The sequence below is a fragment of the Apteryx rowi genome, unplaced genomic scaffold (genome assembly GCF_003343035.1).
Source record: "Apteryx rowi isolate R43461 unplaced genomic scaffold, aptRow1 scaffold_368, whole genome shotgun sequence".
NCBI lineage: Eukaryota > Metazoa > Chordata > Aves > Apterygiformes > Apterygidae > Apteryx > Apteryx rowi.
In genome coordinates, this window is record NW_020450174.1 from 183,065 (window position 1) to 199,377 (window position 16,313).

Consider the following 16,313-nt stretch of genomic DNA (forward strand, 5'->3'; position numbering starts at 1 on the left):
GAGCGCCGGCCTCGTCACTGCGGGCGGACGGCCGGAGGATGCCGCTGGATCACCGCCGCCTGCGGGGCCCCGAGGAGTCGCAGCCGCCGGAGGTGGGGGCGGCGGCGGCCGGGGCCGGGGCCGGGGCCGGGGCCGAGCCGCGGCGCAGCATCAAGTGCGTGCTGGTGGGCGACGGCGCCGTGGGCAAGACCAGCCTGGTGGTGAGCTACACCACCAACGGGTACCCTACCGAGTACATCCCCACCGCCTTCGACAACTTCTCGGGTAAGAGCCGGCGGCGGGACCCCCGGCGCGGCGGGACCCCCGGGGCCGAGGCGAGGCGCTGCCGCCGCGGGGCTCCGCGGCTGCGTCCGTTTCTTCCCTTTTGAGGGCACCCTCCCACCCCCCCCCCCCCCCGCGGTGTCAGCCCGTGGCTTGCACCGGGGATAGGAGCTGCCGGGGGCCGCGTAGCGGCGGGCGGCGCGGAGGGCCTCTCCGTGCAGCGGCGATCCGCCGCCGGCAGCCGGTGTCCGCGCTCGCTCGCGCGCCCGGAGCCGGGTTTTAATTGCGAGCTCTGGTCAAAACTTCCAGCTCTCCGCAAGATAGGAAGCTCCCAGAAGGGGATCGTAACCACTTGCATTGTCTCACCAGCGAAATGCAATTGCAGTGGGTGAGGCTTTAGTTGTGGGTTTTTTCTTTGGATCAGTGGGGGACTTTTTTTTGTTTTTGTTCCAGACTTCTTGAAAATGTAAAGAGGGTAATAAACTAAATCCTCTGTAGCAGGAAGAGAAGCCAAAGCGTTTGGCTCACTCCCTCCCTCTGCCAGCTGAGGTTTAGTTCGGGGACTTGCTACCTCATCACTTGCAGTGAAATGAATTGGAAAGCCCTGAAGGGCTTGTGTGTGCCCACATGTTAGTGACAGACTCAGCTCCAGCTCTGTAAGTTGTTAAATGTAAACTAACTGAAGACTGTCAGTGCTGAGGGATAGCAAGTCTTCGTTCCTTTTTCCTTTTTTTTTTCTTTTAATGGAAAATGTATAAAGTTGGACTCACCACGCTTTTCCCCCTCCCTCCTCCTTTCTCCCCAAAGCTGTCGTGTCTGTCGATGGCAAGCCAGTGAGACTGCAGCTCTGCGACACAGCTGGTCAGGTCAGTGAAGCCACTTATTTGATTTCAGAGACAGCAGGAGGGAAGAAGTTGTCACACAAAGTAGTCCTGCTAATGACTTCATGGATTTGAAAGGATTCCCAGTGTTTGATCATCTTATTAAACTGCTATCACTTTCACTGCTGCGTTTTCATGCTGCTGCTCTGTCCGGTGTCTGCTGAAGGGCAGGGGGCCGTACTGTGCCTCCCGTATGTGGGCTGGGCGCAGGCTGTTGCTCTGCTGGCTCAAACTGCTGCTCTGCTTAGAAAGGCTGAATTACTGGGGATTCAGGGCCACCTGTTTTTTCCGCTAGACTCGTTGTCACTGTCTTTGTTAAATAACTGCAAGTTTAAGAACTGTGATATTTGGGGCATACGCATATGCAAAGCATTCAGAGCTGTAGGTGTGCAGAGGAAGAGACTATGTTTTTGAAGGGGCAGAAGCTTATGGGAGAAAAAAATCCTGCTGGGTGTTGTCCATGGAGACTTCACGTTTGCCATTCCCACTCTGTTAAACGTGCTGCTGCCCCAAAGCCAGGGTTTGCTCTGATCTTAACTCCTGAAGATCTGAGGGTGGCTAATGTTTCTCAACTCCTAGTTTGTCCAGTACGTAAAGCAAACCCACTTTTTACCGCCTTATATTTTCTGTAAGTCCCTGGCTTGTACCACCATGAGCAGTGCACAGCACTGTTAGAAAGGGGTTGAGGCAGGATAGCTGAAAGTATTTCAGGACCTATCTCCCATTTGAGAGCAGTGGGAGTTAGGTTTTTAAATAGCTGTGTGGATCTGGGTCTACACCTTCACCAAAACTACACTGGAAAATCTCAGTGGCCTTAACATACAAACCTATTTAGGTGAGTTGTAACTGGGCGTCCTACTTAGGGGAGGAATTTGAAGGGCCTCGCAGTCCTAGACAATGCTGTAGGACTTTTTCTTGTGCCCTACAAACCTAAATTAATAGACTTTCAACAGCCTCCCGTAGAAGATAACATGAAGTGAAACAGCAGGACTGTCCCATGATTTAGCGTCTGGCCGAAGGGACGGATTGGTACAGTAACACACTGTCAACCTTGGTTGAGACGTGTTCATACGCGGAGTGTGGCAGGTGACAGCCCATGAAATGGCAGCCGCAGGCTGCAGGAGGAATCGGCAGGTCCAGTCACCTCTTGCCTTTGCTGCTGTTAATAGCTAAGATGTTTGTTTTATCTGACCAAGTGCAGCTGGAATGGGTATAGTCACTTCCTTAAAAATACAGGGTCTACCTAAAATGACAGAAGTCATCCTGAATAAAAGATACCTAGCTGAATACTTTGGTAAAATAGTGCTGCTGAAATCTGTAGCTAAAAAAACCCCACTTCAAGTAGAATGACACTGTAGGTATTTCAGTGTCATGAGCCCAAAGAGAGGTAGAGTCCCTGCAGTTCCTGTATTTATATTGAAACTGTAGGAGTGTACTTGGAATATAAAGGGTCCTATTTCACCTGAGTAGAAATCCTTAAGATCTGGATTTGGCTTTCAAAGCCATTGAATCTAGCTCTTTAAGGTTTCTCACACTGCAAGAAGAGGCAATTACATGGCGAGGTGCCTTTCTCTAAATGGTCTCATCATTCTGTATGGAGCTGCAGTTCTCAGTAAATATAGGGTTTCTCTCAAGCCAAATGGTGAGAGCCTGCTTTCCTGGGAGGCTTAATCTGAGAATCAAGAGAGTTAATGAAGCTTGCTTTCTTGACTCTTGTTTTATAAATCGTTGTCTCTCTTGGAGTTACTGCTGAAAGAAATTCATTCAAGTGCAACGAGACTTTTGAGGCTTCCAGTGGGCTTTAAACAGCATATCATAGGCCTTCAGAGGCTTTAAAACAAAATCTCAAGTCTTGAAAATTACACGTAGCTTGCAGCTGAGCAGTAAAATACCAGCACCAGAGAGATGTTTTCAACTGTGTTTGCTCTTTGCACTTCTTTAAATTAAGAGCTTTTGAGAACACGGTGCATTTTAATTAAAATGTCACCGCAGTTGAGGCAAATTCTACCTGCTCAGGCTGCTAGTGTTACTGTGCTTTTATCCTGCTGTCAGCATGAAAGCAGGCTGCGTGGAGTTAACCCTTGCTTGCTGCTGCATTCTTCGCTTGTTTTTCTGGGAGCTGCTGCAAGGATCAGCATGCTTCTGTGGCAAAGTCTTTTGTTACCATTAGGTGTTTGGCTTTCTTATGGCTAACTCCTGAACCTGAAAAAGGGGCCTTGCTTTGTTGGAGTTTCTTCTAAAAAAGGAAAAAAAGGGGGAAGAAAAAAGGGGGGGAAAAAAAGGAAAAAAAAAAGGGGGGGGGAAGGTAGCACTGGGAGAGCTGTTTGCACTTTGTTTGATGTGGCATGGATGGGAGGGAAAGATAAAGCTCTTAGTCCATGCCATTGGCATGTTAAGCCTGCACATTGTGATTCGTTATTGCTGCCATCAGATTTAAATCCCTGGGCACAATAGCAGGGAAATTATTCCCATATCCTGTAGGATGTTGTTAAGTAGTCACCAGCTTAAAACGATTCCAGCCAACCTACACTTGCTGCTGCTTGTCTGCTCTGCTCTTGCCCATATCTTAAGGTAGGAATGTCGGCACGAGCCGCTTTGAGGTACATGTGTGCTTTGAATCAGAGCTGCTCCGTGACGTCACCCCTGTTAAAGGCAGATCTCTGTAAAGCGGCCGTTCCCTCCTCTACTTCTGCTTTTAGCTTTGTCACTAGTATGCCTTAACCTGCTTTCCTTGGCTTTGCCCTTTTGCTGACGTAGGGCAGAGGGCCTATGTACAAATACTGAAAGAAATATTTGAACGCTTGAAACAAGCTGGAGGATTAGTCAGAAAATCTCAGCTATGTCCGGAGGCTGCCACCTTCGTTCTGTGTGCCCCATAGTGGCAGAGTGCCTCTTAGCTAGTAGTGGTGCAGGATAAAACACCAAACTTTGTTATGGGTGACTTCTGCTAGTAATGCACCTTGTTCTGTGGTCTCAGGGTTAATGTCTAGGCATCTCTAAAGACAGCAGCAGAACGTGATCCTTAACTTCTCCAAAAGCCTGCAGTAGGCTAGAGAAGGGAATACACCAGGGAATCCTCCGGTGTTGTCGTACTGTTTTTATTGGGTGCTAACGCAATTTTGTTCTCTGCAGGATGAATTTGACAAGCTTCGGCCTCTGTGCTACACCAACACGGACATCTTCTTGCTGTGCTTCAGCGTCGTGAGCCCTTCCTCCTTCCAGAACGTGAGTGAAAAGTGGGTTCCCGAAATCCGATGCCACTGCCCCAAAGCGCCTATCGTCCTGGTTGGGACGCAGTCGGACCTCCGAGAGGATGTCAAAGTTCTCATCGAGCTGGACAAGTGCAAAGAAAAGCCAGTCTCAGAGGAGGCTGCGAAGCTCTGTGCCGAGGAAATAAAAGCCGCATCCTACATCGAGTGCTCTGCTTTGACTCAGAAAAACCTCAAGGAGGTCTTTGATGCAGCCATTGTGGCTGGTATTCAGTATTCGGATACCCAGCAGCAACCAAAGAAATCAAAGTGTAGGACTCCAGACAAGATGAAAAACCTCTCCAAATCCTGGTGGAAAAAATACTGCTGTTTTGTATAGGAGTTGCAAGGACCCAAGTGCTGCTCTGAGGAAATTAGAGGCTATATTAGCTGAAATCTCATTCTGTGTTGTCCTGAGTGTATAGTGTAGATCCGTATGTATATGTTGCTACTGGATATCTCAGTTGCCCTTTTGAGGGTGGCAGAAGGATTCTTAGTTAAATAATTACTATAAATCAGGTCTGGTATCAAGTTTCATGACTAAAATCTTTCATTAAGGAAGAAATGCAGCATGTGTCTGTGAGGTTAGAAGGATTTGTACAATGGATTTGACTTCTTGTGCCATAATGCAAATGCGATGGGGAGGAACAACTCGGAGGCCTTTGTTGCGAGGGCTATGCAGGAGAAACGTGTGAATGACTGGAAACGTGGAGCTCTGTACATGGACGGTTAAAGGGAAAAATAACACTGTGCCTCCTAACTGACATTTTTAGCTTTAAAAACCCACTCCTGCTCTCTTCTCCATGTCTTCCCAAAGCAACATTCTTAGGGATCACTTTAAAAAGGGTGTGCGAGAGGTGTAATCTATGCGCAAATGCCATAGTTGGAAAGGTCGTGCATATACCTCCAATATGCTGTTAGGGAACCTAATACATTAAGGAATTGACATCTCATTTGTCGCCTCCTGACTTGAAAATCATTTTTACCCTCTTTCCCCCATCCTTCCCAGGCAGTTGTATGGAAGCCCAAGGAATGTTACTAAGCTTTAACTCATTGCTTCGAATAGTGGTGAGTTTCTTTGTATTTATACAGACATGATGATAGTTTGTCTATTTCAGCTGAAAGGAATGTAAATGTTGTTGTGTTGAGCTTTTAAATTTTCTTTTCAGAGTTGTAACAAATATCTGTGCAGCACCATGTGAACTGCATCCGTTTTTTTAAGTCTGCAACCAAGAATTTCGGAATGCCCCTCTTCACCTTTTTAGGCTGCTAAACATAATAACCAATCAGGCAGATAAAGGTTATAACCAGCTGGACTCTAGAAGCTGAGACTGTTGCGTCCTCTTCATGATGCTGTTTTCAACCAAGTTAATGTTTCCCTTCTAAAGACAACAGTTGCTTGTCGTTGAATCTTGTCCAAGATCGTACTCTGGGAATTGGCTGAGGCCACTCTGGAAATTTAACTGATAATCCCTTCCCAGATCAGTCCAACAAATTAAAGTGAAATGTGACTAAAAGGATGCTGAGTGATTAACACAATGCAGAGTTGAATGTGACCTGCTCTCTGACTAAATCTGATTCCTGCTAAACTAAGCCTAATTCCAGCCCTCTTGGGCTCAGAAGACCTTTGGGGTAACGTGACTCTCTGCAAGTATCAGTATTTTAACTTATTCTGCAGAAAAGACTTAGTTTGTGTTGTCTGTCTGTCTTTTTATGGCCCTGACTACTTTTTTCCTAGATGTTTCAAGATCAAATTATATTCTGGCTTTCCGCTTTTTTTTTTTTCCCCCCTGTGGCTATAGCCTTCAAGTGACCTTTTTCATAGTCTTAAACTAAACTACAGTGACAGAAAAACTGAACCTTTTTTTCATCATAAATGAATCAATGCCTGATATAAAGAGGAACTGTGGAAGCCATTTGAATTGATAAAGCTAACCACAGTTTACCTCCTGGCCCATTAAGGAAAATGACACTATGTAAATAGATTCTGGGATATATTGGCAAGCTCCATAAGCAATATGTTTTCCTCCACTGCAGCAAAATGAGTGCAGAATGCATAACATTCCAGCGCTGAAAACTTTGAAATTGAATGGAAATCTTTACATAGGGCCTGATTCAATAAAAATGTGTTGGCTTCTGCACTAGAACAGCCTGGAAAAGCAGATTCCATAGCACAGAAGCTGGATGCCTTTAACTTGGTTGCATCTGGTTCATAATAGTTTAATGTTTACTAGTCATGAAGTTAACATCTGAGCCTTTATGTTTTGTACTCTAATGTTTGACAGGATTTCAGATATACAGTCATATTGTCATCTTGGGGAAAACCATTAAGCCAAATTTCTCTTAGGCACTTCGTTTCTCTGTAAAATGGTCTCAGTTGATCTAAAATGTGGATTTTGGAAGGGGAAAGGCTTGAATCTGAGCAACTCCCACTTGCAAAAATAACAGAATTTGTTCTGCAAGATCATAATGCTTTGTATCATGCCATACTGGAAGCAGTAGGTTATATTTTATAAGCAGCCTGTTTCATAGTCTGGAGTAGCATTACTTTTAAATGTAGCCAGCTGTGACTGTTTCTGAAAATGTGATATACATACAACTTGTTATAGCCCTGTACTAGGTGTATGTAAACTGAGGTCTAATAACTTTATGAATACTGCTCTACATGGGGCTACACAAAGTCTAGGTTTTAGAATATTACTTTTAAAATCACCAGTATTTTATGAGCGCAAGTGAGGGGGAAATGTCTCTATGTAGTCTATAATCTGATGTGCCTTATAAAATTATCTTCTAAGTGTAGGCTATATTCTGAAAGAAATATTTCCTGTGAAAATGATATAAATGAGGTATTTGAAAATAAATTCTGATCTGTGTATGCGTCTGCCTCTTCTGCCCACTCCGATTAGGCTGGAGGGAAGCGCCTTGCTTTTCTTAGCGCTGTTACGTAACGGTCGGGACAAGGCTGCTTGGGTAGCCTGGGGCCCGCGCTCCCTCGATTAGAGGCGAAGGCTTCAGTGCTCGGAAAATAGCATCTTCCTCCTGTGCTCCCCACCCCCTGATGGGGAGGTGGATGGGTGGAGAAGGGGCGGACATGGGCTTTCTGCCTCCCACCGCCATGACAGCACCTGGTGTGGCTCTGAGCCTCTGCGGAGGGCCCTAAAAACAAATTTTAAATTCTGGGAGCTTGAAGTTTGACCCTGAGGCTGGAGCTGAGCCCTTTTCCCAGGAGCGCTGGTGATCCCGTGCTGGCATCACCCCTTTTTGCCTCTTTTCTGCTGGGGCTTATGGCCCTTTTTCCTCTTTTCCTTCAGCTTTTCGTGCATGCTAAATACCCCTGGGGTCGGGGCAGATGCCGATGTGCTCCCCTGTTCCTGCACTGGCATGAAGCGCGGATGGCACTGCCCGAGGACACAGCAGAGCTCGTGGCAGCCTTTCGCTTCCGCCCGTTTCTGAGAGTTGAGGTCGACGGGCTCGCAGCATGGTGCCCTGGCCACTCCGAAAGCAAGACGGGTACGGCCTCTGAGCATGTGGCAAGAGGAGCATAGCCCTGTCAGTAGAAAAGCTGGGGAAAATTCAGACAAGTGCAACATTTCCCACTTCTGTTGTTCGAAGTGTGGCCTGGAGAAGCCACGAGTGGGGATTTTGGGAAGAGCTGAGACTGTTCCCTCCTGCTCTCGGGGTCAGAGATCCCATTTCCCTTTGAGCTCAGTCCCCCAAGAGCAGCCCGTATGCAACCGTGGCTGTGCACAGGGTCTCAGACTAGGGCTGTGCTGGGCTGGAGGTGGATGTCTTGTTCGCTTGCGGTGACCATCACCCTAGCACAGGAGCCCTGTGAGCCTTCAAGCACTTGGCTGTTTGTTGTACAGCTCAAGAAAAGGTGTTTCACCCTGGGCTTGTGTTTGCAAACAGTTACCATCAGGAAGGAGATTTATATACCGTCTTTCCTATTGTTCCTCACTATTTGCAATAAAGTATTGACTTTTCTGTTTCATTAACTAATGCAATGCAGATTGCTAGAAGGCTTGTTTGCTTTGCGCTACCTGCAGCACAGCAATCCTCTGTTAGTGCCTGAACTGTTTGCAGGGCTCATTTCTGGTAAGTACCTGCTGCTTAATTGCAGCTGCTATTGCTGGTACCTCTGAAGAATCACTTCCCATTGGTTTGTGCATGTAATCAGAAACACACGTTGCTGAAATGAGATCAGGCCTCAGCTGGGCTGCTTAAATTTTGGGTGTGCTCACTGGAGGCAAACTCASTGCACCTCTGTGTGCTGACTTGCAGAAAAAGAGTGTGTTAGCTTAATACTCTGAATCCACTGTTTCTGAATTCCTGTGCAAAAACATCTTGGCTTCTCAAACTAGTGTTGCCTGTGGCATGTTGCTCTTCTACTATATGGGCTGCTGTCTTACATATCCCAATGTATGGACAAGGTGAAGTGTGGATTTATCAGTTCTGGTCATCTTTTATGGCATGGTAACTTTGTACGTGTGTGTGCTGCTGTGATCAAAAGGCTCCTTCGGCTGCCCTGCCTGAGATACTGAATGAGGTGGCAGCTGAAGCTGATAAGAGCATATTGAAGTAAACCTGCTGTAAATAAGGTTTACCAGGAATGCTGAAATCACTGCTACTTTGTGATGGACGGAAGTTGCCAAGAGGGGATTTGGGTTTTTTTTTAAAAGTGCTTTTAAAAAAAAAGGTTTTATTTTTTCATGGCAAAAAATTTCACCCTTACCATTTTTCCCTGTGTATTTTGTGTGTTGGACACCTCTAGGGTGTGACTGAGAGTCAGCTAGAGGTGAGGCCTTGACAAATGTGGGTTTTGGATCCAGCTGGGAGAGGGTGTCTCCAAGGAAGCCTCGCCACCCTCTTTGCTTATTCTCTCCCTAGACATCAGTCAGTGACCACAGGGAGGGAAGAGCCTGCTGGAGGGGACAGCCTCTTGGTCCGGCTACATGCAGCTGACCTCATATTGTTGTATGTATTATGCTTAGATGAACCTTATTTACGCATGTGAGTGACCTTATAGATAAGCAACTCTTCTGAGCTCTAGTAGATAATCCACGTGCTCAAATGACTGTGCGGAAGAGACCTCTGTCAACTTCTGTTAGTGCTGGCCTGTCATGCAGCAAGGTAGGCAGTGGGGCGAAAAACAGCTACTCAGAAAAGAGTAAGATATTATAAAGCTCCAAAGAATGGGCAAAAGGACTCCTGGGCCAGTGCCATAGAAACTACTTTTACCTACTTTAAGCATAAGTAGTTAAAAGCTCAATTAGACAAATGCTTGGAGAAATGAACAACCCCAATGAAGACTGTTAAGTATAAAAATGCAACCTTCTTTTTAGGGGTTAGCTGGAAACTGAGAGGAAATATCATTGCAGACTGGAGGGAAAAATCACTCTGTGTTTGCTCAGTTCTCATATTCTTTCCCCAAGCATCTGCACCGGCTAGGGACAGGATATGGGATGAGGTGGACTTTTGGCATCGTCCAGCATGGCTGTCCTAATGTATTTAATGTTTTTGAAAGAGCGAGATAGGTTTCAAGCCAACAGCAGGGCCTCAAGAACCAATAGGACCTTCTGAAGATTAAGCTTCCCACATTGCTGGCAGCTAGTGGGAAGATGTAATACGATTAGGGTTGTTCATTACCCATTTAGTGCAGTCCTCCATGGTATAAACTGGGGAGCAAACAGTTGTGTAATTCAATGAATTTTGCCATCTGAGGGGAGAGCATTCTTCAGTGTTACTGATTTATTTCTCCACTCTCTTTTAACAGGATAAATAAATCAGTGGTGTGTATTAAAAAAGGCGTAAAGCCCCAGCTTGGATTTTATACCTCCTTAATTCAGCAAGGAAAATGTTTCTAAATGAGGGGAGGGACCATGCGGGGCAGCCCAGCTGATCAGCAGGAGACGACAGAGATCTCCGGGAGCCCGTGCTGGCTCTGCAGCACGGAGCAGGGATACATGGCCTGAACGCCAGTGTGGGCACTAGTGGTTGGGTGCCAGAGTGCAACCAGGCTTTTGTGGTCCTTCAGTGCATTTGGGCCCGATCCTGATCTTATTATCTGGGGGCTAAAGAGGAGTCATTTCACTGAGGTCAACAGAGTTGCAGACCTATAAAGCTTTATGTAGTATGGAAAGGATTCAGAAGCAGGGATCCCTGTAAGCTTCTGGTGTTGCAAGTGGGCTTGTAGTTGCCATGCCTGTGTATGGCTCTCTTCCCCCTAACTTCATTGCGAGAGATGAATATCGATCCTCTACTGTCCCTCAGAGTTTTGGTGCTCTAGGAGCTCCCCTGAGTCCAGCCCATCTACTTCATGCCTCCTGTAAATTTGAGCACGCTATTTCTATGCATAAGCATTAGTTTACCCAATGGAGCTAGTTCAAGTGCCTACCTCAGGCTTAACTCACGCAGTCTCAGCCCCAAACCTCTTGCAAATTATTTTGCTTACCCTTTCTAAAATGTGTGTTGTCAGATAGAATTACTGGGAGATTTGTGATGGCACCTTCAACTCCTGGTCTACTATTTTCTCCATTATCTCCAAATCTCTTTTTTTAAATCCTTCTCTCTGGGATGCTAATTTTAGGATCAGCGACCTAACAGGGTTGCTATGGATGCTGGTGCACGGGATGAAACAGGATCTTTGTCCGGACAGCTGCTTGTTCTCCCCTCACCAGGGACATCCCCAGGTGTTTGCATGCTGTGGGCCCTCTGTGGCCACCTTGCCTGTGTTCCAGGCACCCAGTGCCTGCGGCAGAGCTAGCTGTTTATGACAGCAGACAAAACAAGCTCCAGACRGAAATGTGATTTTTATGTTTTGCATTTCCATTTTCAAATTGCTGATGGAGTGAGAGCTGGATGCACAGAGGCCTGTCTGTGCTGCTTTTGTCCTGGCAGGCACTTACTCTCTGATGGTGCAGCAGAGGTAGCAACACCATGAAGCAGCTGCATTGCTTTCCTTTGTCTCTCTGCTTCATGTAGTCTTTCTGTGGAGGAACACCAGACAAGATTCATCTAATGGCAGTACGTGAACAACAGCTCTCCCCAGTCTCCCTCTCTTTCCAGTGCCTTGTGTCTCTCTTGCCCCCTGCATCCCCCTCTCTATAGGCTATTTTCTCATTTATTCTTAATTCAAGACAGCACTTTGCCTGAAGTCTGGTGTTCAGCATTTTTATGCTCCCTATATCACATTCTTGTATCTTTTGAGCTTTGTGCCTTTCCACATTTTAATTATAAGCTCAGCAGGCTTCAGTCTTCACTATTCCTCAGGGCTGTGAAAAGCTACTCCTTTTTCTTTCTCCTCATTTTCATAATCTGCAGCAATCAGTCTGGATGAATTTGGGGAAAAAATGGGCAGCGTATTGCAGAGCAAAGACTAAAGATTGGCTGGTGATAGCGAAGGGGTAAAGTCTCTCCCTGTGCTTGTTACAGCTGCACAAGCCCGTGATAAGGAGGCACTGGACGCCTGCACATGGGCCAGCTGTTGACATCTTGGGGCGAGGGCACGTTGTCCGCTCTGCGACAGGCAGAGCCCTGGTCATTTTCAAAGGGCTTTGAAGTACCCTCTGACAATCTCCATCGGAAGATAAGAGATTTCTAAAAGAGGAAGGAGTTCCTGAAAACATTTTCGGCAGCATGTATGTTTATCTTGTCAGTGTAACCCAGAAGGAGGCCAAAACCTGGCCCCATGACACCCAAGAAGATAAGTGGGGATTCAAGCAGAAAACACAAGGTAATGTGGAACTCTGTGTTTTGTTGTTGTTGTTGTTGTTTTAATTACTTTTCTAGCATCTGACTTGGGCCTGCACTTGTATTAGGGATGTCAGTGGGTACATCCCTGTCTGGTCCTTTCAGTGTCTGTTTATGGATCTGTTGCTCATGAATTTGTCTGATGCCTTGCTGATACTGTCTGCCTGTACAGCTGTCCAGGGCAGCCAGTTGCAGAAGTTCAGCACCAACTGCGTAAAGAAGTATTTCCTTTCATTTGCTTTAAACTGATCTCCTACTCATTTCATCAAGTGGCCCCTAGCTCTAGTATTGTAGGATTTGGTGAATAGCAGTTTACAGATGATCAGGTGAATGGTGGTGAGACCTTAGCCACCACTTTGTTCTGTAAAACATAGACATATTTGCCTTTTCCCTCCCTAGCTGAAGAGTCCCAGCCTTTTTGATCTCTCCTCCTCAGGCAGTTGCTCCATCCCCTTGATCATTTCTGTTGCTGTCCTCTGTGCTTCCTCTAATCCCACCATCCCCTTCCTGACAGGCGGGGAGCAGAACTGTGGGTAAAAGTCATACCTTATGTTTCATATTTCAGTACTCTTCTTGGGAAAGCTCAATGTTTTGTTGGTTTTGTTTCAAGGAGGTTTGGTGTTGGACCTTGTCAAAAACGTTTTGGAAATCCAATTGTATTATACCCTGTCCCTGGACCCTGGTTGTCCTCAGCTCACCATTGCCCCCGCAGAACTCCAGCAGGTTTTGAGCAGGGTTTCCCTTCAGAGAAGCTGTGCTGGCTCTTTCCTAACAGATCGTATTTATCCATGTGGTCCATGATCTTATTCTTTGTTGTAGCATCTACCCTTCATATGGTCATAAGGGAAATATTCTTTGTGAGAGTGGCTCAGCACTACAACAGGGGGGCAGGGAAGCTGCCCAGGGGCTCCTCTGATCAAAATTTTTCTGTGAATCTGAAATCTTATCACGGATGAAAGCAAGTGACAGCTATCTGCATCACCCCTTAACTGGGAGGACATGGATAGGGAAAATTTCCTATTGTGCCAGAGTACTATCAGGCTCTGGTATACTAGGTCAAGAGTTTCAGACATAGCTCAAGTTTTTGGCCGCTTCCTTTGGTGGTCAGTTAACCAGGCCTTCTTCGACAGGTTTGCTGATCACCTACCTAGTGGAAAGTAGGTTCCTTTAATATTTTGAGTCTGTTTGCACACATCCCCAGTCACATTTGAAACATTTGACCTTAGAACTGCAAAAATGCTCGAGTTGCCTCAGGTGGGAGGCGTAGCACAGGTGCAAAATAATATTCTATTATCAAAGTGTTTTGACAAAGGGGTCTCCATGTCCATGTTTAATGTATAACTTAAAACTGGTTTTGACTGGCTAAACACATGTTTTGTGCAGAATGTATCATTTGCCCAGTTAGAATGGAAACTCAGTATCAAAATGGCATTGAAATGTTCTCATGGTAAGTTTGGTCATGAAAGGCACTTGTGCAAGTGTAATATTTGTAATGGGGTTGTAGAGAGCAGATCTGGCCTACTAATTTAAAAATATTCCTAATATTCTGGGAGGTTATGATTCCAGCTTTTCAACAATACACATTGGTTATTGTTTGACTTCAGGCAATGGGAATACTTGACTAGGTTAGCAAAAAATGGAGTACGATATTATCTGAACTGCTACCTTTAGCAGGAAACGTGCAAAAGAAGAAAGCAGGTTGGACTCTAGCCTTGTTTTTATACAGGCTAAACTCCCCTTTGTCACGATGGTAGCTTACTATCAGGATGTGAGAGGCAGCCTGTAGAAATGATAAGGCATTTTACAGTTGCAAATCAAAGCAGGCAACTTTTACATTCAATGTGTTTTGATAGCAGCAACATCAAAATAAGGATGAGAGATGGACAGGAGGCATTTGGCAAGTCTGACAGAAGGATGTCTTGATAAGCACAGTTACTGTTTGGGATCCCATCCAGATTTTTGGAGTTCTTCATCCAAAGGGTCAGTTAAAACAGTCACTGAAACCCCTTGAAAGTGCAGCAGAGCTGTCTTAGTTAGGACCAGGTTGTTCTGACTGGAGGCAGCTTTCGCTGGTGTGAACCAGACCTGGCTGACCAGGAAGCAGCCAGAGATCCTCACTGATCCACAACAGTTCAAAGCTAATGAAAGTGCCACAGCAACTTTCTTATGGGTCTTTAGCATCCCTTTACTGTACAGTTGAGAACTTTAACATTTACAAGGCTTGAAATCTGACCTACGCTTTGGGCCCTGAAGACTGAGTAGGAGAGGACATAAGAGAAATGGAAGTGGCCATGGTGGTGGCAGTGGGCAGGATCAGGGCTGCGTCTGAGTAGTGTCCGGGGGCTGGTGGAGGCTATCCACAGCCCTGACAGATGTCATTTCTGTAATAAACAGGACAAAAAGGTGCTTGGGGTTGGGGAGTGCTAGGGCTGACAGTCCTTGCTGAACCAAAGCGCCCATTTGCTTTGTAGTTGAAGCTATTGACTTCAGAGGGTTTTCCAAAGTGAGGACAGCAATTGTTACGCAGGTTTCTATTCATTTTCTCCTGACACTTTGTATTCCTCACCCAGGCACTTCTGTTTCTGATTAATTAGCAATCAGGGTGGCAGAAAGATAGCACAATCTGGTGTTTACAAATAGCTTTGTCTCAATGGGAGGACCAGAATGGAGGTTCTCAGAACACGTGGCCCTTAAAATCCCCATGATGGAGGGGTTGGGAGTTGCTTTTTCTTTCTTCACTTTTCCTTTTTTCATCCCATTTGGCGGTGTTATTCCCAAGAGTAGTGTCACTGATTTATAATTTCCCTGGGTGCTGCAATCAGACTAGAATTTCTGCTTCAAAGAATATTCCATTGACTCACCCAAGTCTTGCAGCCAACATGCATTGACTTTCAAAGTGAACACTTGAAGGGGCGAGCGGGAAAATGTGTAATAAATAAAATAGCAGCATTGATAGTGCTCATTTGGAAAAGGAGATAATCTCCTTTGTTTGCACTACCACATGTTAACGGGTGAAGCATCTGTGACATTTGCTCAATAAAGCTGGCACTGGATTTCTCTCCATTGCCTAGAAAATCCCCTTTAATCTTGTGAAATGCTATCTCTGTAATAAGAAGTATATCATGGCTCAAAGCACTTTGCTCATTCACCTCTATTGTCTTGATCAGATGTGGTGCCAATTTGCAAATATTTAGCTAGATTAAGGCATTAGGCTTGTGTGAGGGGTAGAAGCATCATGTAATGGGAAGAGAAAGAGAAGAGACAGAATTTATTATATAAATGGGTTTCCAGACACCTGTTACTCAACACTTAGTCTTTTGGTTTTATTTCTCCTCCAATAACCTTTGAACCCAGGCAATTGAAGCCTTCCCCCCACCCCTCATAGCTGCTGGTAAAAATTGGTTGGTGTTTGGTCCTTTTGGGCTGCATGTTGCAGCATTAGTTACATAAAAAACTCATTTATTTGTGATCCAGGAACTGCGCTTGAAGCTGAAATTATTGTGGCTGGTTGGAATAGGAAGGCCGCAGTTTTGTGCACTCATCTACGCAGGCGGACGGGGCTGCGTATCTGAAGAGCCTGAGTGTTTAGAGGAAACGGAGTGGGAGAGAGGCAGGCTTCTCCCCCTGCAAACTGGTGCTTTGGCCTGTGGAGCTGGGTCCCAAATCTGCTCTCAGTTAGGCTGTGCAACTCTAAAGTAACTTGATTTACAACAGCCAACTCTGGATTTACTTCCATGTAATTGATGACAGAGGCTGGTCCTTATTATTCATTCTGTACCTAGCCAATTTAAAGGGCCAGGGAAAATATCTGAGGAACAGAACTGCCTTTGATCTTTGGGTTAGCATTTCTGCTACACTTTACATACACAAAGGGCTATCACGTCCTTTCGCTGTGAATTGCTCAGCAAAGACGGGCATAAGAAGTGGTCTCCATGATGTTGAGGAAGCTTCTGGGATGTGTGAAGTGCAAAGCAGAAATGGGGAGAGGGTGAAGATGGGTTTCCATCTCCATTAGTCTCACTAACAACAGTCTGTGCATGTTGGGGAAAGCAAAATAGTTAACGAACACAGGCCCTCTCTAGCAGGTCTTCTCTTCAGAAATTCTTGGTTTATGGTATCACAGAGAGCAACATTACAAATGCCAGCACTGTTACTGTAATACATAGTATAGTGT

General features: G+C 45.8%; 1 protein-coding gene across 1 annotated transcript; it reads left to right on the forward strand.

Annotated features, from left to right (window-relative positions):
• The first annotated feature begins 38 nt into the window (after nucleotides 1–38).
• RHOU (ras homolog family member U) lies at nucleotides 39–4,747 on the forward strand. The gene is made up of 3 exons (XM_026073388.1): nucleotides 39–264; nucleotides 1,069–1,127; nucleotides 4,275–4,747. The coding sequence occupies exons 1-3, from the start codon at nucleotides 39–41 to the stop codon at nucleotides 4,728–4,730; spliced, it is 741 nt and encodes a 246-aa protein (XP_025929173.1). The 3' UTR covers nucleotides 4,731–4,747.
• Nucleotides 4,748–16,313: the final 11,566 nt, after the last annotated feature.